The sequence below is a fragment of the Microtus oregoni genome, unplaced genomic scaffold (genome assembly GCF_018167655.1).
Source record: "Microtus oregoni isolate MIOR12 unplaced genomic scaffold, Mior012 000050F_002, whole genome shotgun sequence".
Classification (NCBI taxonomy): Eukaryota; Metazoa; Chordata; class Mammalia; order Rodentia; family Cricetidae; genus Microtus; species Microtus oregoni.
Window position 1 is genome coordinate 819,664 of NW_024543226.1, and position 24,025 is coordinate 843,688.

A 24,025-nucleotide genomic window follows, 5' to 3' on the forward strand; every position below is an offset into this window, starting at 1 on the left:
CCACTTCTAAGCGCATTTGCAAAGGAAACTAGGGACTCCCACAAGTACCTGTACTGTGATGTTCACTGCAGCAGTGGTCATAATAGCCCAACTGTGGGAACAGCTAAAGTGCATATCAATAGATGAAATGCCAGAAACTTAAAGAGATGGTTTTCGACTCTCAAAATTATCACTCGGGCAGGAAGACTGATTTCTTTCTTTGGTACCAAAATATACACATATCCCAAACTCACCCTTCTCCTTAGCTGATACTGGAAAATTCCAGGCCATCAACTGATTAAGTGTGTGCTCCACAGGGCATTTGAGAAATAGAATGTTTCCAAAGGATTTGGTCCGACTGCACTGTGAAGCGCTCCAGTGAGACAAGTACCCACAGCTGGTATTAAAGGCTAGGGGAGATCTGTGGATTAAAAACAGTTACATAGAACTTCAAAAACCTTCGAAATCAAAGTGGCACATTGCAAGAAAAAAAAGCTCACTGCTTTCCCCCCTAATTCACAAAGATGGAAATCATTCTTCATTTTTATTCCTAGGAATATGAAAAATAGGTTCACATCTGACCTTCATAAAAATTAAACCAGGACTAGCTGTTAAAATTTAGGATATATTCCAGCATATTGATATTTTTATTTATATCTTACCTAGATACATGACATTTGGAAAAGGAGGGTCAAAAGAAATCATAGGCACATTCGTGTGTGTGTGTGTTACTTACACACACACACACACACACATACACACATCCTCCAGAGATTATAATCTCTATTATTTCCAATGTTGGGCAGCAAATTGTGACTAATCAAAGCAAAAGACCTGCAAAAGGCCTGGGGAGCAGGAAAGGCAAAGGTAGTATCAAATCCCAACCTATACCTGTTGTTCTATACCACAACCCTCTGCTCTCAACCTAGCTTTTGTTTTTTGTTTTTGTTTTTTGTTTTTTTTTTTTTTTTTTTGAGACAGGGTTTCTTTGTGGTTTTGGAGCCTGTCCTGGAACTAGCTCTGTAGACCAGGCTGGTCTCGAACTCACAGAAATCCACCTGCCTCTGCCTCCCGAGTGCTGGGAGTAAAGGCGTGCGCCACCACCGCCCGGCTTTAGCTTTTGTTATATAAACGGTAGGCTGAGGTAGAATAAGCAGCATGGCTCCAAACAGTAAACTGAAAATAAGCAGGGTAGTGAGGATGGGGAGATGAATTGCTTACTAACTATGCACTACTAAAGGACTTTGATATCTGGTGGTTGTGTCACACACACAGCCATGCCCTGACCTTAAGAATCAGCAAGAATAGGGAAAAATGACCAAATCAAAAGTATTGGGCAGAAAACAAAAGCAAGGGTGCGAACCAACAACCAAGCAAGTGGAAGACTTGATGTTAATCTTCAGTTTCCGTAGGTGATCCCAAGCCCTCCTCTGAGGCCCAGACTGTAGGGATAGGAAAATCTCATTGGAAGTAGTAAATCTGGTATTCCTGGATAGGGAGGGTGCTAATAAGGATACGAAGCAGAAACTCTCTTGGGGATTAAAAACTTGAAGGCATCCTAGTGAGACAACACATGTGAAGGGCTATTCAAGAGCGACACGAAGGCAACTGTATTCTCCTCCTCCAAAGTCTGCCATCACCCACTTCCCCAGAGTTGTCACTTGAAACTCTACAACCTCCAGAGAGTCAGAAGCACAGTCCTGTCTTCTTGGTCACAGAATGATTTATTTTATTCCCTTAACATGTTGAAAGGAAAAGATCTTCCAATCTGTGAACCCGTTTGTTTGTGCCACCCCATCATTAAATGGACAGACCGCGATCATGGCTATCTTTACATTGTTCATCTCTGACTACAATTCAACTGAAGAACTGGGACAATGTTTTCATCATGTTTAGCATGCAACTTTATTAAAAACACGCAAATGGAATACGAAAATACACTCATATCAGTGCAACGCACAGAAATATAGCTTATTTAGGGTGAAAAGGTTCAGTACTGGGTTACATTACAGATACCAAAAATACCAATTTATATTATAGATAAGCACAATAAAAACCAACAAGTGTTTACTCTCTCAAGATGACTAGCATCCATAAAATTGCCTCCCTCAACACAGAGAATATAAATATCAAATTTATACTTATAATATGCATTAGATTTATATTGGAAAGACAAAAATGCTCAAGGTTTTGTGAGAATATACAGCTATTCAGAGTTTGAGTATTAATCGGATAACTTTATCTCTCACATCAGGGTCACTGTGCTCTGCCAAGTCACTGAGTTTCTGGTCAAACTCTTTTGCCTTATGGAATATGGAAATAAGTTCAGATTTAGTGAACATTTCCTTGGTAAACAGCTTTGCCCTTTTTTTGAACTGGAAATTTATATTCTCAAATATATCAATGATATGTAGAATATTAGCCTTTGACTCGTTCTTATGAAAGAGAGCAACCAGTGACGACAATACTTCAGCACTGATCAGTTCTCTTGTATTGGCTTGATTCTTTGACAAATATAAAATAACCCTTAAAATCTGAAATTTGATTTTGACACTTCCTTTACTTAACAATGTGATAAAATAGCGAACATAATTGATAATCACGTGGTGGTAATCAAATTTTATACTCAGGCTCGCTAACAGTTTTAGTTCCTCAACTTGTACAGAGCAGTTCAAAGGACAACAGAGTATGTCCCTACAAACTTTATTTACATGTGCTTCATTCTCTTTTGCTTCATCAGAAGCATCGGTGCTGGCACTCACATTTAAATTTCGAGGGTACTTTTTAGCATTTGGATTATTGACAAAATTTTCAATCATAACAGTAATACCAACATCATGAACGATATCTTGAGTAAATGGGTAAGCAGGACTGATGCCCATTATCATTGTAGCTATCTCATGAATAAAAGGATCCCTAGTTAACCTAAGTAGGTCAACAAGCTTATCAAACTCTACAGGCTCTAAACTAAAGGTACGCGATTTACAGCGACAGGTCTTTGGGTTGGGTCCATACTTTTCTCTTTCCCGGATCTGTTCTTTTATTTCAGCTAAGGTCTGGAAGTAAGGTCCTTCAAAAGGTGGAATCTTGGTCAATGGTCGAACACCCAGAGGAGTTTCAATTAAGGTATCAACCAGAGTCCAGTTCCCTTCTGGAGGTAAAGATCGTTCACCTTCATCAACTGGAACTAAAACAATAAACCTGCCCCTTGCCCATGCTGCTGCTTTTTTTTTTAAAGTAAAGTCGAATGTATCTGCGGGTTCAGGTTCTTCCTCAACTTTAGGTGGGGGCTGATAAACTTGAAGAGGGTATTCATCTTTAGGCCAGAACCAGGACCCTACACTAGGCTCTTCTCCAGTCCAAAACCAGGAGCACACATATTCTTCATCATCATCAGTGGTGTTGATGACAATACTAGTTTTGCTACCAGCCCCAGATTTGACACAGATCTCTTTCTTTATCTCAGGTTTGTGCTTCATATTGCCCTTATCACTAGCCTTGGCTGAGCACTTGCCAGATGCCTCAATAGCAGCGTCAACCTTGACTTCAGACTTGGTTACCGTAATGACCACAGACATAGGCGAGGCATCTGACTTGGAGTGAGGCACTAACGCAGGCTCTTTCAGGAGCTCTGTCTTAGTCTGAGCCTTGACTATAATACTAGTCTTATCTTTCTTTTTTTTCACTTTCCATGTCACAGTCTCAGGCTCAGTGTGAGTCACCGTTTGTGTCCTGGCCATTGCTTTACCCCTAGCCTCAGTCTGGTTCCCCAATTCTTCTTTTGGTTCTGTCTCAACCACTTTCTTGGTCTGACTCTTGGCTTTTCCTTTTTTGCTTCCAGGTTTCGCGGAAGCTCCAGTTTCTTCTCTACCTTTCGCTTTAGCTGTAGAGCCAATCATGTTTCAAGATAAAAGCAAAGCCCTTATATGCCCTTATCTCAGCTTTGCCTGAAAGTCAGCCCCAAGTTGGTGTTTTCACATAGAGTCCAGTAGTCAGTCAGCCCCCTTTCCAACTAGAGTTTCTGCCAATGATATAGACAGCATGCTGAGGAAGCTCACTCAAGATAAAGGATAGCTGTGCTTGGGCGCAGGCCTGTGGAGGGTGGTGGTCTTCAGCCACTCCAAGGCCACCAGATCTGGCACTGAAGTTGGACCTAGGGGTGGAGGAAGGAAATGGGGCTTTAAGTCTCTTCCAATTTTTTTCTCCTCATGCTGATTAGCACAGAGTGATATTTAAGTATGGAAATTCAGTGCTCTATAGGGGAGAAATAGACAACTAACAAACTCCTCCTTTCATTTCGCCCATTGTCTACACCTCCTTGTGCTGCCAACTGTCTTTCCAGACACAAATAAGGTCAGGGAGAATAGGAAAGAGGGATGGACATGAGAGGCTACAGAATCCCTAGGCTGTTTCCTGACCTGGGATGGAGCCAACCAAATCTTGCCTATTCCATCCTCAAGGAATCCCCACATTCATACTAACCTGCACTGATGTGAAGTAATTTTCTCTCTGCTTTGCTTCCACGGGCGACGGGCCCTGCAGTCGATCCGGTGGACCCTATATACAGACAAAGCGGACAGAGAACCTAAGCTCTTCAGACAGTTTGTCTAGCTTTTCCCTTCCTGGTCCTCATCTCTACACATTATTCATCTTCAAATCTGTTCCTCCTCCTCCTCCCTTAAGGCCCACCATTTTCCTCTTCAGTGATTATTCTGGTAATTCCCTGGTTGAAAATTAGATAGCAACAAGGTGTTGGAGAAAAACAAGGCAGAGGGCATGGAAAGACAAATCTGCATCCTGGGTCTAGCTCCAAGGTAACGAAGACTCCTAAGGAAATTCACAGACCAAATAGGGGTCACTGATAAACTGACAAAACCAAAGGATTTAAGTTTCTAGTGTCAGTGGCCCCTGTGTCTCTATCGTCACACCAACCTGAGAAACTCTTCATTATTTCCTAGGTTCCAGTAGGGTTATTTTTACAAATATTCAGTCAACAGTTATATAAGCCTATGACTATGTCCTACCAATGGAAATTGGCAAATAGGAGAACATCACTAATGAATTGATTTTAGAAGACAGCATCGAAGGCATAAACCCTTTTTGGATGTAGACACTTGCTCTGGAAAGGGCTGATTCCCTTTCTTTTGCGCCCCCCCCCCCCCCCAGGAATCTCCACAATCGTCTGCTGTCTGCTATGCTCTTAAAGCTTGAAAATTTCCATGAAGACAACGGTCACAGTGTTGTCAGCAGGGAGGGTAACGCCTGACAGTAACAGGAAGCTGGGAAGTAACGAAAAGGACTGTTTTCAATTTTCTTACAGGTTATGATTCTTTCTCCTCCCCCACACACCTATGATATTCTGCAATATAGGTGGGGGAATGGAGAGCATATCTGGAAGGCTGGCACAGAGATCTAGAAATTGTTTTAGAGCCCTACCTATTCTTGGAGTTTTTTTCCTACTATAAAGAAACCAGGTCAGTTTTGTTTATCTTCTACCCTCCCGATGCCCTGAAACATGGAGAGCTGCAAACTTGGCAGCACACCTAGCCACACAAATGAATGTTTGCTAGCCCCAAATCAAATGAAAACAATGAGCAAGATGTGGTTAAAGGTCAGATAAACAACCAGAACATGAAACAGTCTTCGATTCCAAGACTTAAATGCCCCCACATTTGAAACCTCCTGTACACTCCCTCCCTGATTCTCAAGGCGCCTCAACTGCCCTCCCCAGCTATGGCAGCCCCGCTTCCTCTGGCAAGTACCCCATCTCCCCAATGGATAAAGCCATTACAGCCATTACAGCCATCTCCCTTCCCGAATGTAGTCGGAAGTGAGGCGAGTTGGAAACGTAAATATCTTTTTACCATCCCCCCCCCCCCCCGCCCGCTTCTGGCTCCCCCCCCCTTTCCACACCCAGGTCACAAAATCCCGCCGCAATCTCAAAACCCGCATTCACAGCCCCAAGCAATGTCCTCCTTACTAACCTGTTCAGCCTCGGAGGCTGTTTTGCGTGTCTCCAGAGGTGTCTCGCCTCAAGAAACGGAGGCAGGCAAACGCAAGCTGCAGTCAGGTGCCGGGAGCAGAGACAATGGCGGCCACTGTATTTAGGGGCTGGCCGAGCACTTGGGACAAAGATGCTTACTTTACTGATGAAGGGCCATGACTAGCAAACTACTATCACCTTTTGGCAGGGTCTCTCCATTGCCGCAGGCTCGTCAGGAAACCCCTCGAAGAGACGAAACACCTTCAGCCCACATCCGCCTGGACGCACTAGGCGTGGCTGTGTCGCGTTACGGAAGCCCGCAGAGGGCGGGGCTAGGGTTGCTGAAAGGAGATCCGGCTTAGGGAAGTGGAGTGATACTTCTGCTCTTGATAAATGGCCCCGTTTCTCCCACCCTGCGGCACTATGGTTCTGGTGCCAAGTAGGAAAAAAAGCGCAAAACATCAGGAAGGAGACTGTTACCAAATGTCTGTATTAGCTTCCCGCTTGGGAGTGCCTCTCATCAAGCTCACCATGCCTTGCCGTTGTCACGTATACTATGCAAACGATTTTCATGCTGTGACGTCAGGAAAAAAAGCTGTGGTTTAGCGCGGAAGGATAGCAAAGAATAGGATAGCGAGAATTCTAGTGTTTATACATTCGTCACTAAACTCCAAAGCCCCACCAAAGTGGGCTGATTAAGTAGGGGAGGGACCCAAGGTAGAAAAGCAGGGGTGGGGGATGCCAAATTCTCAATGCTGAGTTAGAAGTAGAAATGCTAAATTATCCCCCCAAAATTATGATCCTTTCCTTTTACAAGGAAAATCCTCTAGCGATGCACTTGTAAATGCTTGGTTACATAAAATGTGTGGGCGTAGTGGCAGAGCCTAATAAAAAATTGCTCCCCTTTTATTTTTCCTCTTGCTGTCTCTTGAATGTTTTGCTCTTATTGCCTGGCATACTTCTTGCTTTGAAGTTGTCTTACATAACATGAGATAAAGATATAGGAAAAACAGTGGTGGAGAAAAACAGCGGTCCCTCACCACCAAAAGATGCAGTGACCTAGATTTGATCTGGGCACAGGGAAAACAACTACATTCTTAATGAAGAGAAATAATACCAAAATATCTTCATATCTATGAACTGACACCAGTCCCTGCTCTATGGATTCCTTGATCCACCATATTTCTTGCCCCCCAAATCTGTGATTATATAAACTCTTTAATTTTGAATGTTGGGCCTCATGTTTGTATTATATATTTGAAAATAAATTTAATGAAAATAAGCCTTAGAATTAGAAAGCATTTTAGACATGCATACCGTATGTTCTCAGAAATGTTCCAGCACATTAGTCCGACACAATTCAACACTAAACTGAGTTGTCGACCATAGTCTATTATATGGTAAGAAGGATTTTTCCTACTTTAGGGATGATTATAATTTTGAAATTGCATTAGTAAAATTAGATTGTTTTCCCTCAATATATGAAAGAGAGATTTCTGAAGTTCCTTTAGCCACTCACTGCACAATCTACATTACCAGAAAACCTGATAATGTTTTTAGACTGGAGGTTAACTTTTGGAAGGAATGACTGGGCCATAAGGAACCATAATGAGTGATGATGGTCAGTCTCACCAGACCATTTTCAGAGCCCAAAAAACAGAGATGCAAATCTATTTGGTGGGAGGTTCAATAAAACTTGATTGTAAAAATAGGTGGTAATAGTCCCTCTAGATGGGCCAGCTCAGGACCCTAAAAACAGTCCAAAAAGAAAAAAAGAGAAAGAAAGAAAGAAAGAAAGAAAGAAAGAAAGAAAGAAAGAAAGAAAGAAAGAAAGAAAGAAAGAAAGAAAAGAGGTGGTAGTTGCCAATTCTGGACAAGTCTACTGAAACCAACTTCAGAGATTTCTTGGCCATGGAAACACACACAGAGTGCTGTCACTCTTTCCCGCAGTGACCTTTGAGATTAAGCTTTAAGATTGTCTGCAAACAGCTAAACATACACTTGCATCTTCAACAACATTTATTGCCAGTTGCTTTTTTTTCGTTGTTGTTGTTGTTTTTGAGACAGGGTTTATCTGTGTAGTTTTGGAGCCTGTCCTGGAACTCACTCTATAGACCAGGCTGGCCTCGAACTCACAGAGATCTGCCTCCCAAGTGGTGGGATTAAAGGCATATAACCACCACACATACAATTAAAGAAAAAACAGTCCCCTTAACAAACGATGGAGGAAAAACTGCATTTCCATATGTAAAAGAATAAAACTAGATTTACCCCCCCCCCACACACACACAAATTGAAAATGCCTGAAAGGTCTTCACATTAGCCCTCAAACTTTGACAATGCTAGAGGCATACATATGGGATAGAAGTGATAGAAGCCTAGGCAGGGTGTTCCTTAAACGGACTCTATTATCAAAATAATTATCAAAAATTAACAAATAGGATTCTATGAAATTAAGTATGCCCTTTGCAGCAGAAGAAGTTATAAGCAGAATGAGGAGATAGCTTTCAGAAAAACAAGAAGATTCTGCCAGCTATATTTCAGACAGAGGTTAATATTCAGAATACATAATTATTTGCAGAAATTAAATATAAGAGATCCTTACTCTTCTCATCAGTAGGGCTAACACATTGAACAGATAGTTCTTAAAGGAAGGAACACAAATGACCCATAAATACTTGAAAATGTATTCAACCTTAACTATCAGGGAAATAGAAAGCAAAGCTACTTTCAGATTCCTTTTCACCCTTGTCAGAATGGCTCATGTTTAGAAAATAAATGTTTCCCTGATACTTCCTAGAACACCAGGAACCAAAGACTGGACAGTCCAGAGACCCAGGATAGAAGAAGCAAAAAAAGAAAAAGAAAAAAAAAGGAAATGATTCCTAATGATATAGTGCTAACCTCATGGAAAGGAGCCTAGCATAATCATCATCAGAGAGGCTTCATCCAACAACTAATAGAAACAAATGCAGAGACCCACAGTCAAACTCAGGGAATCCTGTGGAAGAAGGGGAGAAAGGATTGTAGGAGCCTGAGGGGTCAAGAACACTACGAAAAATCCCATGGAATCAACAGACCTGGGCTCATAGGGGGCCCACAGTGTCTGAACCAATAACCAGTATGGGACTTACCTAAACCCTCTGCATATCTTCTTGTGGAAGTCCTAACAGTGGGGAATAGGGGTTGTCTATCACTCTTCCTCAGCTCTTGGTACCGTTTTCCTTCCACTCGATCCCCTTGCCCAGCTTTAATATGAAGGTTTGTGCCTAGTCTTATAGTAACTTGTTATGTCAGGTTTGATTGGTATCACTGGGAGGCCAGTCCTTTTCTGAAGGGAAATGGGGGAGGAGTGGATTAAGAGGGGAGGTGGGGGAGGAGAGGGGAGGAAGAGGAGGGAGGAGATATATGAGAGAAGAATAAATTGAAAAGAAAATAAAAATAAGAAAAAAAAAGAAGAGAAGGGAGTACACCTAGCTGTTGTATAAAATGTGTCCTTTGTACACAAAGAACTTTGTCATTCAGAACATCCTAGGGACTATAGACATCATGACCATTTCCAAAGTGATGTCTCCCGTGCTTATGTGCTTCCACACTGTATGTAAAGTTACCATGTGAGTTATGGCATCCCCTGCAAAAATACTCAGGAATTGATTTTGTGAGGCCCCATGACCCTACAGTCTATGCAAAAATATGATTTCTGGGGCAGGGGGAGACCCAAACAGAATGAAAACTATAAAAAAATCAAGCTAAAGGAAAATTTTACGCTTCATACTTTGGTATGTGTGCATATATAATCATTTATGTGATAAATGATTAACCCTAGTTTCCCACAAGATGTGCATTTTCATAAGAAATATCTGATATGTACAACTAATTTTAAACCTTTTTAGCTTTTATATGTATGAGTTTTTGCCTGCATACATACTTAAATATATATGTTTACATATATATTTATATATACATGTACGTGCCTGGTATACACAGAAGGTAGAAGGCAATGGATCCCCTGGAACAGAAGTTACCGGTGGCTGGGTGGTGCAAACTGAACTGGGGTCCTCTACAAGAGCAGCCAAGGTGCTTAACTACTGACCTAGCCCTCTAACCCCTCTATAACTGATTGACAAGATGGACTTTCTCATTTGTTGTATTTTTGTGTTGCGGTGTTCTTCTTTTTGAGTCAAGATCCCACCATGTAGCAAAGGCTGGCCTGAAAGAGTCAATTCCCATTCCAGTCCCTTGAGTGCCACCAGACCTGGCTGATTATAGGGCATTTCCTGTTTGATTTTTAATCTATCTCTCACAGTTTTAGACTGGTCTCAAACTTGCTATGTAGCCAAGGTTAGCCTTGATCTCCTAATCCTCCTTGCCTCTAATTTCCTACTGCTGAGATTACAGGCATATACCACAGCACACAATACATGGGGCATGTCACTGAACCAAAATGAGCCTAATGAGTTTCTATAGCACTTCTTTCAAAGGACTGAGCCAGTAATTAAAGTAACCATTCAGACAATAGTTGTTCCTTAGGAAATGTAAGTTCAAGTCTGTTAACACCAAGGTAATATTTATACATAGTTTAACTTTACCCTCCTTTGTGGTACGGAATAATGACCAGGGCCTTACAAAAGCTAGAATCTCAATATGCAGCCAAGGCTAGTCTGGAAGTTATGATTCTTCTGTATCCACATTGCAAGTACTAGGATTATAGCCGTGATTGATTTGTCTGTTCTGAGATGTCAGTATATGCTGCAGAGGCTGGCTTTGAACTCCTCATCCTGCCTCAGCCCTCTGCCAATAGCTGTAAGCCACAGCTGACAGTCTCACTTCTCCACGATCCTCCCTCCTCTGTTTCCTTTAGGGTATAACAGTTATCACCATTTAAGATGCAATACATTTGACTTGGTTTATTGTCTTTTGCTATAAAAAAAATTCTGTTCCATACTAGTCTCTGGCTTAGAATAAAGAGTGTGGCACACTCTATCATGATCACTTACTATTCTAAAAATGAATAAACAAGAACTGTGAATGAATGAATGAATGAATGCCAGAGGCCCTGAAAGTAATGTAGAGAGGAAAGGAGTCATATACACTGCTGGTGGTAATGTAAACTAATAAAGCCATTTTGAAAGACATTTGATTCTCACACTAAAACCTGAACCACCATATGACCCAGCTCTATATTTCCTGGGTATAAACGCTAAAGGACTATTCATTACTACCCCGAGTAGCATGCAGGACCATATTCATTGCTGCACTGTTCACAACAGCTAAAAATTGAGTCAGTCTAGATTTCCATTAGCAGATTAATGGGTAAAGAAGGTGTAGTATGTAGACACAGTAGAATCTTATTCTACTCTAAAGATGTGGTAGCCCACATGTGACTCAGTTTCCATCTGGAGTCAATTCTGACTTAAAAGTCATTTGAGTTCAAGCTTGCCTGCTCTGCCTGCATCCTTGAGGGCTGTGAGAAAGTTCTGATTAAGCCCATGGGAAAGAGCATTTTGCCCATGGGAAAAGAACACATTATCTATTAAGAAGTAGAAAGCAGAAACTGCTTGCCGCTAGCAGAATTCAAAGGAGTGATATGAACCTGCTTATACTTTCTCCCAAGGACAGTGCAGGGAGGTGGTTAGCTGACTGGACTGCTCTTTGTTCTGCCTTCTGCCCTTAATCTGTAAAAATGCAAGTTCTGAAATAAACTCTGGGCTCTTTGGCTGCTTTGACATCACCAAACAGAGCTCCTGATTCTATCCTGTGTGTTCTCTCTCAGTTTCTTTCATCTGACGTTTCATCATCCATGATCCAGGAAACCGAGCTCACTTTCATAGAGCAGGCTCAGACATAAAAAATAAAATAAAATAAAAATCATGTTATTTTTAGGAAAATGGGTGGAATAGAAATTTTTGGTGATTTTGTTCTTTGACAGTTTTATATTTATTTATTTATTTATTTACTATGTATATAATATTCTGTCAGTGTGTATGCCTGCAGGCCAGAAGAGGGCACCAGACCTCATTACAGATGGTTGTGAGCCACCATGTGGTTGCTGGGAATTGAACTCAGGACCTTTGGAAGAGCAGGCAATGCTCTTAACCTCTGAGCCATCTCTCCAGCCCCCTCTTTGACAGTTTTATATATTTATTTAGTGAATTATAGGCATTTCACCCCTTTCTTCTTCCCCTTCCTCTCCCATTGAAACCATTCTTTCCAACAAATCATCCTTTCATGTCTTCTTTTTGTGCATAACCCACTGAATTTAGACAGTGAATGAACGGTCCACCTCTCTTTCAACAACCATTAAATGTCAACAGTCTCTAAGGGCCATTTGGAACTTCATGCTCTTCTCCCTATCCCCTGATGATATGCTTGAATGGGTCCTGTGCCTTTAACTACAGCCACAACAAGTTCATTAATGTAATGGCTATGCCATGCCAAAAGACATCTTTCTGTTGTACATCTCCTCATCTTATGACTCTTCTGAGCTTACTTATTCTGAGCCACTTTGGTTGGTTATGGGCTTCTGCATTATCTTCCTCCATGACCATAAGAAGTTTCTTTGATGATGGCAGCTTAATTAAAATTGAATATTTAGATTAAACAATTAAAAATGAATATTTAGAAGGCATTTGACAACGTGAGTGTTCAGCAAAAATCATAATAGTGGTGAACTTAAGTTTATTATATCAAGCAAGGTAATTTAGATTCAGAGAGCCAGATGCCACATTTTCTCTTATAGATGGATTCCTGATCTTAATTTTATACATGTGCATGCACAGGTGTGAGCATATGTCTGCAATGAATGGGGGAACAATCGAGAATAAAAACAGATCATAGGAGAAGGGGGAAGGAAAGGAGACAGATAAGGGAACAGAATACACATGACATGAAAACAGAGGGAGCTACTTTGGAGAAGAGGGGAGAACTAGTAAAAGGGGTTCAGGGGATAGAGAGGGAAAGGATAAACAGCATCTGCACGAGAATTCCATACAGAAACTTATTTCTTCATTTTAAATTAACCACATATTTTTAAATTCCTGAAAGTGAAAAAAAACGTACAAATGACAATTGGTAGGAAATCATGTCAAACACAACAAATTTCAGGCATAACTTGTCAGCTGGTGGTTCAATACCTGGGTCTTCATTTATATGCCTAGCATTTAAAAACTTTGTGCCACGATTAGTTGAATTACAGAAAGGACGTCAGTTTGTTGTCTAAAGTACATGCATTTCAGAAATGGAGGAAATCCGTGTTTTGGTAAACAAATTTCACACATTTCCCATTTACTACCTTCCTGGAATTGAGAGCTACTTGCTAGTTGACACTCTGTGAAAGGTCCACAGAGCTGGCCAAAGCAAGGGTGTGCATCTCTGCGGTGAAAATAGGTGTCTGAAGGCCTGCCTTCAAGAACTTGGGCATGGCGCAACCTAAGCCTCTCTGTGAGCAATGCTTCCCCAGGCAGCCTGACTCTGCTGATCCCAAGCAGGGACTGAAGGTTATGACACTCCTTGCAAGGCAACTTCCAGAAGAGGAAGGGACAGGAGTACAGATGAAAGCACACATGGGGAGCTGTGAAATGATCCCCTCGGCACCCCCTCTTGTGCAAGTCATAAAACACGCAAAGGCACAGAGAGAAGTAAACTGTGTGTCCTCTCACCACTTTTCCCTTCTCTGCAGATTCACTGGCCTGGTGGCAGCCCCTTTGAGGCCCTGATTGTCACATGCATGCTTCTTGGTCTGGAGGAAAAGAGTTGGGATATTAGAAGAGCCTGGTACTCTGAGGTGCAGCCCCAGGCACTGGGACTCCAACTTGCTGAAAGCTCAGGGATGTTTATCTTTCCCCTCCTTGATTCCCAGGCCTCACCTGAAATGTATCAAGGACCTCATGCTCTCCAATGCATCCCAGCTCATCCTCAAGGTATCTGGAGTGCGAGAAGGACAGGTAACCTCCCTTACTGCCACTAGACAGAGGCAGTGACCACAAAGTGCCACCACTTAACCTGTGCTACTCATACTGGGATATGTGTGCCAGACTTAGCACTATTGTCATGGTGAAGAAAAAAAAACCTGATAGAACCCACAATGTTTTTCATCACTTATGCCCAGAAGTCAAAGCAGAAATTGGGACATTCCTAATAGGGAACCTTTAAAAAACCTCAAGAAAATAACAAGTGGAAATTAAAAACTACAAAATTTCCTATTGTTTGTAAATTGAGATATTAGTCATATCCTATAATTTACCTCTTTATGGTGCACAATTCAGTGATTTGGTATATATTCAAAATAATATACAACTGTCATAATTATCAAAGTCCAGAACATTTCCCACATCTTAAAGAGAAAATGAAGAACAAACATAACTCCTTATCTTTTAGCAGTCACTCCTGTATTTCGATTTCTAGATGCTATAGTAACCACTAATCTGCTTCAGTGGGTCTGTCTTCTTATTCGAGACAGTCTCATGTATCCCAGGCTGTTCTTGAACTCACTATGTAGACTACAATGATCGTGTTAAGCTCCTGTCCCTCCTGTCTCTGCCTACCAAGCACTGCAATTCTATACATACATATCAAAGATGAGGTCTATCTGACTATTTATTCATTTTTTTTTTTGATACACAGTCTCACTTTGTAGTCCTGTTGGGCCTGGAACTCCCTATATAGACACGACTGACTTTGAACTCAGATCCACTTGTTTTTGCCTCCCAAGTGTTAGGATTAAAGGCATGCACACTATACCCAACCTACATTTTCTTGTATGATGATTGATGTGAAGGTCTGTGCTCACTGTGGATGGGGCCACCCTGAGCTGGTGATCCTGGGTGCTCTGAGAAAGCAGGTTGAGCAAGCCATGGAGTGTAATCCAGCGGGCAGCCAGGAGGCAGATCCTGCCTCCAAGTTCCTGCCTTGTGGTCCTCTCCTGACCTCCCTCACTGATGGGAGTTTGACCTCAGAGTTGCAAGCTGAAATAAACTCTTTCCTCTCCAAGTTGCTTTTGGTCGTGATATTTTAACACATCAATGGAAAATTACTAAAGATAGCAGGTAAAGTGTGCTTCCACCAAAGCTGACCTCCTGAAGTTGAATCCCCAGCCCCAGTGGAAAGAGAAATCTGACTTCTGATAGTTGTCTTCCAATCTCCACCCACGCCTCATAGCATGCATATATAAAATATAAATGAATGTACTGAATTATTTTAAGGTGGTTCAGGTCTAAAAAATTTTTACAGGATTTCTCATTCTCAAATTTTAATAATTTATAATATATTTTAGGTGGAAATTCTTCATCAAACATAAACAAATATTTCTGATTTATTGAATTCACCTTTCATTTCTTTTGGAATTTTTTATTTTCTTGTCATTGAAAATTTATACAGTATATTCTGATCATATTTCTTTCCGACCTCCATCTCTTCCCAAATCTTCTCTGCCTCCCCACCCATCTGACTCCAAGCCTTCTTTCTCTCTCTACTTTGAAAACAAACAGATAATTTAAAAAAAAACAACAATTCAAAATTTAAAATTCAGGTCCACATTCTTGGCAACAAGTCCTTTAGCCAAGGAACCATCTCCTCAACTCAATATTAAAACATGTTATTTCTTTTTTTAGGGCTTATTCTATTTATAATTCTCTCTCTCTCTCTCTCTTACCTTCCCTTCCCCTCTCTTCCCTGCCCCAGTCTCCCTGTGTGTTTGTGTGTATGTGTATGAGTGCAACTTTTACCAAAGTCCAGAAATTGGTATCAGATCCTTGCAGCTAGAGTTACAAGTGGTTGTAAGCTATGAGTTTTGGTTGTTAAGAATCAAATTTGGGTCCTCTACAAGTGTTTCTTAAGTCGCTATTATAAGAAGGTTTGGTAACCCTGAAATAATGGGGTTAGAGGAAAACTGTAACACTAATCTGTGCCCATAAAAATCAATAAAAATATACCAAATAAAATTATTTATATATTAAGAAATATTGTAACTGAATATAGTAACCCATGTAGCCTCTGGTTTATTTTAACTGAGATCAGTGTTTTTTTGTTAAAACTTTTATTTATTTATGTATTTATTTATTTATTTTGGTTTTTGACACAGGATTTCTTTGTCTGCAGTCAAGTGACTAGTCATGGAATAAAATTTCAAACATAATTTTCTGGAAGATAGCCTAGTTAAAAAATAAGAAAGGGGACGACAGAAGAGCCCAGGCTACCTCACTGTGTAACTCAGTTGGGTCTTGACCTTATGCTTCTTCCCTCGACGTCCCCAGAACAGCAATGACAGGCCACCAGGCAGGACTGTAGCTTTCTTTGCTCATGTGACTACCTTTCTGGGTTCTTGCACCCTTCGAATGACTCTAGACTTTATGTTTTTTTGACCTGCATCCCCCAGAACAACCCAAGTCAAATGAGTTCTACAGAACTTGCTCCAGAAAAAGATTATCCATCCTGGTTCAGAGAGGGGTTGAGAAGACGGTTTTGTTTAAATCTTCAAGCTCTGCATAGCCGTGGACACAGTCTTGGACAGACTCTGCAACCCGGAGGAGGATTCGATGTCAGGACAGCCCCAGCAAGATCACCAGTACTGCACCGTGTTCAGTCTGGAGCAAATCAGGGTCTTGCAAGAGGCCTTTCACCTCAACAAGTTCCCCACAGAGCAGGAAACCCAGGAACTGGCTTCAAGGCTCCAGCTTAAGGACACAGCGGTGAAGATGTGGTTTAAAAGTCAACAAGACAAACTTCAGACACAGCAGGGGAACTATCACTGGATTTCACCTTCAGCAGCATCCAGCCAGTTCAAGGCAGCAGGAAAAGCATCATCTAATCAGGCAATGATTGATACGGGTGCAGCAAGAGAGATGGGTTCACCATCCAACCTGGCAATGATAGAGATGAGCACATCTTGCATCCAGGCAACAAGAGTGAGAAGTACATCATCCACTCAGGCCAAGAGAGGTAGAAGAGCCTCACCCAATCATGCAGTGATGGAGACAAGTGCACCACCCAACCAGGAAATGATAAAGGTGGATGCATCTTCCATTCAGTCTAAGAGTGTGGAAAGGGCACCATCTAACCAGGCCAAGAGAGTTAGAAGAGCCTCATCCAGCAAAGCAGTAATGGAGATGGTCACCTCATCCAACAAGGAAATGAAAAAGATTGATGCAATATTCAATCCGGCAGTGAAAGAGATGGGTGCAATATTTAAACAGGCAACGAGAAAGATGGGGGCATCATCCAACCACGTAAAGAGAGAGATGTGTAAATCATCCACCCAGGTAAAGAGAGAGATGTGTACATCATCCACCCAGGTAAAGAGAGAGATGGGTGCATCATCCAACCAGGTAAAGAGAGAGACGTGTGCATCATCCAACCAGGTAAAGAGAGAGACATGTGCATCATCCAATCAGCCAATGACAGAGATGTGTGCATCATCGAACCCTGCTGAGAAAGGTAGTAGTGTCCCATCCAACCACTCAACAATGGAGATGGGTGCATCATCCAATCAGGCATTGAGAGACATGCATGCATCATCCAATGGAGCAATGATAGAGATGGGAGCACCATCATTGAAGCAGTCAACAAGAGAGATTGGTGCACCGTCTACCCAGGTAATGAGAGATGGATGCAGCATCCAACCAGTCCGAGGCAGATGGAGAAGCACCTTGCAAGCGGGTGAATTCCCTGAATAATGATCAGATGTCAGCATCAAAGCCTGACTATGCTCATCTACTGAGTACCTGGAGTTCAGACAACAGCCAACAGGAATCATGGGAGAATTGTGGAATACAGTAGCCTGAAGATGCCTGGGACTCTTCTGGGAGGTCCCTGGAGCATTCTGAGCTTTTGTACATTTACCAAACCAGCCTGGGCTTGGTACAGATTCCCTGGGAAACCATGCCCTTTGACGTAGACACTTTAGCAAAAATTTATGCTTTGCCTGGGGATGATGACCCCATAACTTTGAATAGTAACTCTACACAGGGTGACTGGACTGAGACAGAGGGTTGAGACAACCTAGAAACCCATCTGTAGCTTTGAAGAAAGATCTGGAAATTCACAGCTGTGATCTTTTCAGAGGGAGATTACCAGGATGCTGAACTCACACTCTTTTCCTGGCTGAGTTCCCAAACTGCCTCCTCAGGGAGTTAACTGGACAGGGGCAGTAGAGGTCCCACAGACCCAAGCAGGAGCTGGACAATTCCTAGAATTTCCTCCCTGGCTAACTCATACATAGAAAATGATGTATTGATTAAACCTGCTGTGGTTGAATGAAAATGACCCCCACAGGCTCCTATGTTTGAGTGCTTGGTCTCCAGTTAGTAGAACTGTTGGAGCGGGAGGGGTGTGGCCGGGTAGGAAGTGTGTAACTGAAGGCGGGATTTGAGTTTGCCAAAACCCTTGACAGGCCTAGCCTCTGTCTGCCTGCTGCCTGAGGATGAGGATGTAAAGCTCTCAGCTCCTGCCCCAGCGCTAAGCCTGTCTGCTTCCACCATGAGGATTATGGACTAACTCTATGAAACTGTAAGCAAGTCCCAGATAAGTGCTTATTGTCATCAAAGTTGTCTTGGTCATGGTGTCTCTTCATAACAATAGAACAATAACCAAAAAAAAAAAAATAAGAAGGGGATTTCTTTGAGTTGATTTTGTAAAAGAAGATTTAGCAGAGTCAAGTATGATGCATGTTTAATAAGATGTATTATTAGAAAGTTTTGATCACCCTGGGGTAGTCCTCCCTGAATTAAGCTACTAAAAAAATAAATTTGTGGTGTAGGAATTCCTTCTCTTTGTGTGTGGCTTTCATTAGATAATGAATAAAAAAACTGCCTGGGCCCAGTTGATAGGACAGGACTTAGGTAGGCAGAATAGACAGAACTGAATACTGGGAAGAAGGGCAGAGTGGCAATACCATGGATCTCCTGCCTGAGATGGATGCTGGTTAGAATATTGCCAGTAAGCCACAGTCACGCGATACACAGATGAACAAAAATGGGTTAAATAAAGATGTAAGAATTAGCCAATAAAAAGTTAGAGCTAATGGGCCACGCAGAGTTTAAATGAATACAGTTTCTGTGTGATTATTTCGGGTGTAAGATAGCTGTGAGGACGCTCTTCCTGTTACAAACTTGTTAATAGTAAATTACATTGATTAAATGTTGTGAGAAAATATTACTAGCCCAATGGCTCCTCTCTCATCTCAATCCCATACAGTAGAAAATATTTGTCTTTTTTTTTTTTTTTTTTTTTTTGAGACAGGATCTCACTATGTAGATCTGGCTGTCCTGGAACTCACTATGTAGACCAGGCTGACTTCTCGCAGTGATTCACCTGCCTCTGCCTCTGTGTGCTGGGAATAAAGGACTGTAGCACTCCGTCTGGCTAAAATATTTGTCTTTTTAGATGGTAATGTTTTCCAACTGTTATGCAAGGAGGTGGATACTGTCATAAAGGACTTTGTCCCTACTATCAAATACAGTCTAAATACCTACATTTTTAAGCACAGAGGTCTTAAAATTGAACAAACTCTGACACCCACAAAATTAAAAGCTGAGGAGGGGACATAGCAAGCCAGGACTGCTGACCAATCAGAGAGGCCTTGCATAACACAGGGTCTGAAGTCACAGAGGGATGGGCAGGACAAGGGGCAGGGCGTACTTTGTGGCTGAGGGAATCCCATTTCGAAGCCCACTTCACAGTGGCTTTGTTTCCCGTATTGCTGTCCGGAGCGGGATCCTGGGGGTCCCACCTTAGAAGGCCCAAGGGGACAAGCAACTCCGAGGAAAGGGCAAAGGCCAGGAGTAAAGTTGAGGCAGGCACAGGGGAATAGGGTGCAATCTTTTAGGTTTAATTTTATCCTTTGTCCCTTAGGGCACTGGATAGTGACAAGTTATTTGTAAATGGCACAATTCAGACAAATGATCCTGTCCTGCCCTGCAGTTATAAATGTGTGAATCCCAATTACCCCAGCTTTGAGATTGGTGATGTTCACCTGGTAAAGGAGTGTCTTAGGATATCCTTGACTGAAAGGGTTTGAGAGGTGGAAGCTTCAGAGCTGGGGTGGGGTGGGGTGGAGGGCTCTCTAGTCTACCCTGGTCACTAGATTGTGTCCTAGCCCTGCTAAGATAGAACCAGGCCCTGGCTGAAGAGTTCTGCCTTCTTATCTTTGGAACTAGGACTCAGCTGTATTTGGTATTCCTCATTCTACTAAAGCTTTTGAGTCTTGATCATAAATAGCGACTTTTCTTTTTTCTTTTACACACTCTCTAAGGTTACAAGAAGGTATTATAAGACTTGTAATTGGCAACGACTAGGTTAAACCCTTCCCTGTCTTATTGCAGTGTTCTAATATACTGACTTTGGACATTCAATGGAAATTAGTACAGTGTTGTGTGCCTCTCTTTTAGCGTGTGATGCTCACCATCATTCCCAAATCCCCTAAAAGTAGCTGACTGGAAAGTGAATATGCTCATAGTCTCATTTTACCTTTGCTGGGATTTTTAAAGTCAGGCTTTTATTTTCCCCTGGATTTCTAGAGTATCTTAGTTTCTGGAGCATCTTCATCTGCTGTCATTTGCTGCCAGCAGAAATGGACTAAAGCTTTGCAATCAGAGTACCCTACGAAAACATGACTTTCTAAGGCTGGCTTTTTCCTTGTTGAAAACCAATATACAATGAATTCATTGATATATTGAATTTGTATGAAGTTTTAATTGTTATTCCTAATCTGATCATAGTTCTAGCAGGTAACGTTTTGTTGTTGTTGTTCTTTTAGTCAAAATGGCTGACAAACTTGACATGTCGGAAGTTGAAAAATTTGACAGATCAAAACTGAAAAAAACTACTACCACAGAAAAAAATACGCTTCCATCGAAGGAAAGTAAGTCATGGAGGTTTCTAGTTGAGAGGAACATTGGTGAAAGTTGGCATAGTCACTTAACAAACCTATGTTGTATTAAAATTGCAAAAACCTAAGTAGTAGTAAGAATTATGATAATTAATGCAGCAATTAAAATATCAAGTAATTATCTTTTTATTTAGATAATGTACATGGTTTGTATGCTAGGTTACAGTAATAATGGTATCATAGACTAATTTCTTCTTACAAAATTACTAAAATTACATTAAAGCTAATTCTAGAAAATTGGATGTGGTACTATATAAATCTTGATTTTGCCCAGGTTTTATTTTAATGTGAATATTATACATTTTTCAGGATGCAACACTTTGAATCTATGCTTTCACACATAAAAAATGTGCAAACTGTAATTTTCGTCTTCTAGAAATAGCTATAAAATAAGGTGGAAGACTAAGTTTAAAGTTTATGTGTGTCCCAGCTTCCCAGATTCAAAGAATCAGTTTGCTTTTCAGAGTAACAACGTCAAGAGAAACTCAAAGTGAACTTTTAAAAGCTGAGTGGCATTTTTGTCTTGTCAGCTCTAATTGAGAACTCAAGAATTCAAAAAATTATCTGAAAAGACGAAACTTCCTAATTGTATACGGATAAAACCAAATGAAATTCTTACTTACTCCTCATTCCTAGAACACTCTGTGGACAATAACAATATTTTAACAATATTTTAAATCTATTACTTAAATATATGCTTTACATATTTATATAGAATATATACATTATTGTATTGTCATCTGGTGTTCTAACACATACACACCTCCACTATGAGGATAAGTGGTTAGGGCTTTTGCATTCAAAGGCATGCTTATCAGCCTTCAGTGACTTAGTAAAGCTATTTTTGAGAAGAAACCTAACATAATATTAAGAAAATCAAAAAAAAAGAAAGAAAATAAAGAGGAAAATCCCTTTTAATATTTCTTTTTCTATTTTTCTTTCCCTAGCCATCCAACAAGAGAAGGAGTTTGACAAAAATACCACAAAATGAAGATCACATTTGAAGAATAAACATGAACATTGCCAAACAATCTTTGTTTCAGGAGTGTTTTTTTTTTTTGTTTGTTTGTTTTTTTTTTTTTTGTAAGCCTATGTGTTTCTAGAGATGCATGACAATTGCTGATGGGCTCTTGCCTATACCTGATAGTTAAGTGTTAATCAGTACCCAGTTAAGCAGTGATCAGGAACAGGCATTCTCTTTATTTGTAAACTTCCTCATTGATGAACAAATTACAGATGGCTGTTGTAGGATATTTGGTCAAAAGTGAGACCCCAGGCCTCTAACACCCCTATATCCAATTATTCTGGGAAGATTGGAAGCATCATCCCAGTCCCTGGCATCCATCCTAAGCCCCTTCCCCCTGGAGTTGCCTTGGTTCAGACTCCACCTCAGGGAAGCCTGCCAAGTGCTGACCCCTCTCCAGGAAGGGTCAGGACCACTCTCACAGGCTAGTTAACATATGGTCCCAGGTTTTGCATGGTCTCTCCCTGTCTCCCCACTCCCTTTCCCCCCTCCCCCACCATGTTCCCAACCACCGAGGAACATTGCATTCATTAAACGTGAGCATCTTTGATTTGCTGTAATCTGGTGTAATTGGAGCTTTTTTTGCCTGCGTGAAAAGGCTCGTCTTATGATTTTTCCTAACAGATGAAAGTTTCCCACCAAAAGGATCTGTTTTTCCCACACAGGGTCCAGGGCCACGTGCTGTAAAACACCCTTCCTGTACACCCTCTCCGCCAGACTGGATCGACTTCATCTTGGGGAAGTCTTTTTTGCTTATGCTGAACTTGCACATACATGTTCGCTGTGGCTATAGTCACAAAAGTTAAATGAAATCAGACTAGATGTTCATCAATAGTTAGATTAATAATGAAATTGGTCTCTCTCTCTCTCTCTCTCTCTCTCTCTATATATATATATATATATATATATATATATATATATATATATATATAATCGGTGGGGGGAGGGAGAAAGAGAGAGAAAGAGAAAGAGAGAGAGAGAGATTTTAGAGAGATTTTATTCAAGTAAGTATGTAAATTGCAGGACAGTGGATGTAATTGAAAAATATACTGAGTAAGATAACCCAGGCCTAGAAAGAAAGAAAACTATATGCCCTCTCTCATATGTAGACCTTACCTTTTTTGTTTATTTAAATTCGAGTGTCTCTAAAGGCCAGGATGCTGGAGAAAGGCCATTATGGGCGGGGAGAGAAGAGGGCTTAAATGAAGTATATGGGAGAACACTGAGGATGCAACAATTAAAGTGGGGCTTAGAAGGGGTTAGGGAAGAGAGGGTAAGGGATGGCTAGCCAATACTATATTGGCATTAAAAAGCCATGTAGAGCCTGGCAGTGGTGGAACCCTACTCTTCATACTGAGTCGCCTTGCCCCCCAGCCTTAATACAAGGGGAGGTGCTTAGTCTTACTGTAACACGATATGCCATGTTTTGTTGATACACAGGGGAGACTGGCCCTTTCCTAATCAGAAAGGAAGGAGAAGGGGATTGGGGGGTGGAAACACAGGGTGGACTGGGGAGACTTGGAGGAGAGGAAGGAGGAAAATCTGTGTCCAGAATGTATAATAAGTAAATACATAAAATTGTTTTTTAAAAAGCCACATAGAAAACTACTATTTTATAAGCTAATTAAAAATCAAGTTTTTGAAAGTATTTGAACAGAGATACTCTGCATATATATATATAAGTAATGCTATTTCTAGAAGTCATGAGCTATTAAACAAAAGCTCCAGGAGCTGGAAAATGGATAAGAAATCTCTTGTAGAAGACCTCAGTTCACTTCCCAGCAGCTGCCTGAGGAAGCTCGCAAATGCCTGCAACTCCAGCTCCAGAGGAATCTGATGTCTCTGTCCTCAATAGGTATCTGCACTCGTTTGTACACACACACACACACACACACACACACACACACACACACACACACACACCACACTCACACACACCTTAGTGCCAGATATCAGGTACCTCACTATGAATTGTTGATCTAAGAAGCCCCATTGGTTTCCCGAAAAATACACCCAATTGCTATTGCTTTCAGTTATGCACCAGAACTAGAAATTAAGCCTCTACTGCTAAAGACATTCAATACTTTGATATTTCGGTTCCAGACCTCAAGGAATCAAGCTAGCAGTGAGCTGAAAGCTTCCTACATGCTAGCCACCT

The 24,025-nt window shown here is 41.2% G+C and overlaps 2 protein-coding genes across 2 annotated transcripts; one reads left to right on the top strand and one right to left on the bottom strand.

Moving 5' to 3' along the window:
* Positions 1 to 1,761: 1,761 nt before the first annotated feature.
* On the bottom strand, positions 1,762 to 6,254 carry Armcx5 (armadillo repeat containing X-linked 5). The gene is made up of 3 exons (XM_041636744.1): positions 5,964 to 6,254; positions 4,462 to 4,536; positions 1,762 to 4,132 (listed from the first exon to the last, which is right to left on the bottom strand). The coding sequence occupies exon 3, from the start codon at positions 3,876 to 3,878 to the stop codon at positions 2,190 to 2,192; it is 1,689 nt and encodes a 562-aa protein (XP_041492678.1). The 5' UTR covers positions 3,879 to 4,132; positions 4,462 to 4,536; positions 5,964 to 6,254; the 3' UTR covers positions 1,762 to 2,189.
* Positions 6,255 to 20,716: 14,462 nt separating this feature from the next.
* On the top strand, positions 20,717 to 21,834 carry LOC121436680 (thymosin beta-15A-like). The gene is made up of 2 exons (XM_041636681.1): positions 20,717 to 20,816; positions 21,791 to 21,834. The coding sequence occupies exons 1-2, from the start codon at positions 20,717 to 20,719 to the stop codon at positions 21,832 to 21,834; spliced, it is 144 nt and encodes a 47-aa protein (XP_041492615.1).
* The last annotated feature ends 2,191 nt before the right edge of the window (positions 21,835 to 24,025 follow it).

Excerpts from the sequence above, each read along its gene's own strand:
- Armcx5 (XM_041636744.1), bottom strand. The coding sequence starts at position 3,878 with ATGATTGGCTCTACAGCTAAAGCGAAAGGTAGAGAAGAAACTGGAGCT.
- LOC121436680 (XM_041636681.1), top strand. The coding sequence starts at position 20,717 with ATGGCTGACAAACTTGACATGTCGGAAGTTGAAAAATTTGACAGATCA. Across the intron at positions 20,817-21,790 it reads TACGCTTCCATCGAAGGAAA|CCATCCAACAAGAGAAGGAG; the intron begins GTAAGTCATGGA and ends TTCTTTCCCTAG.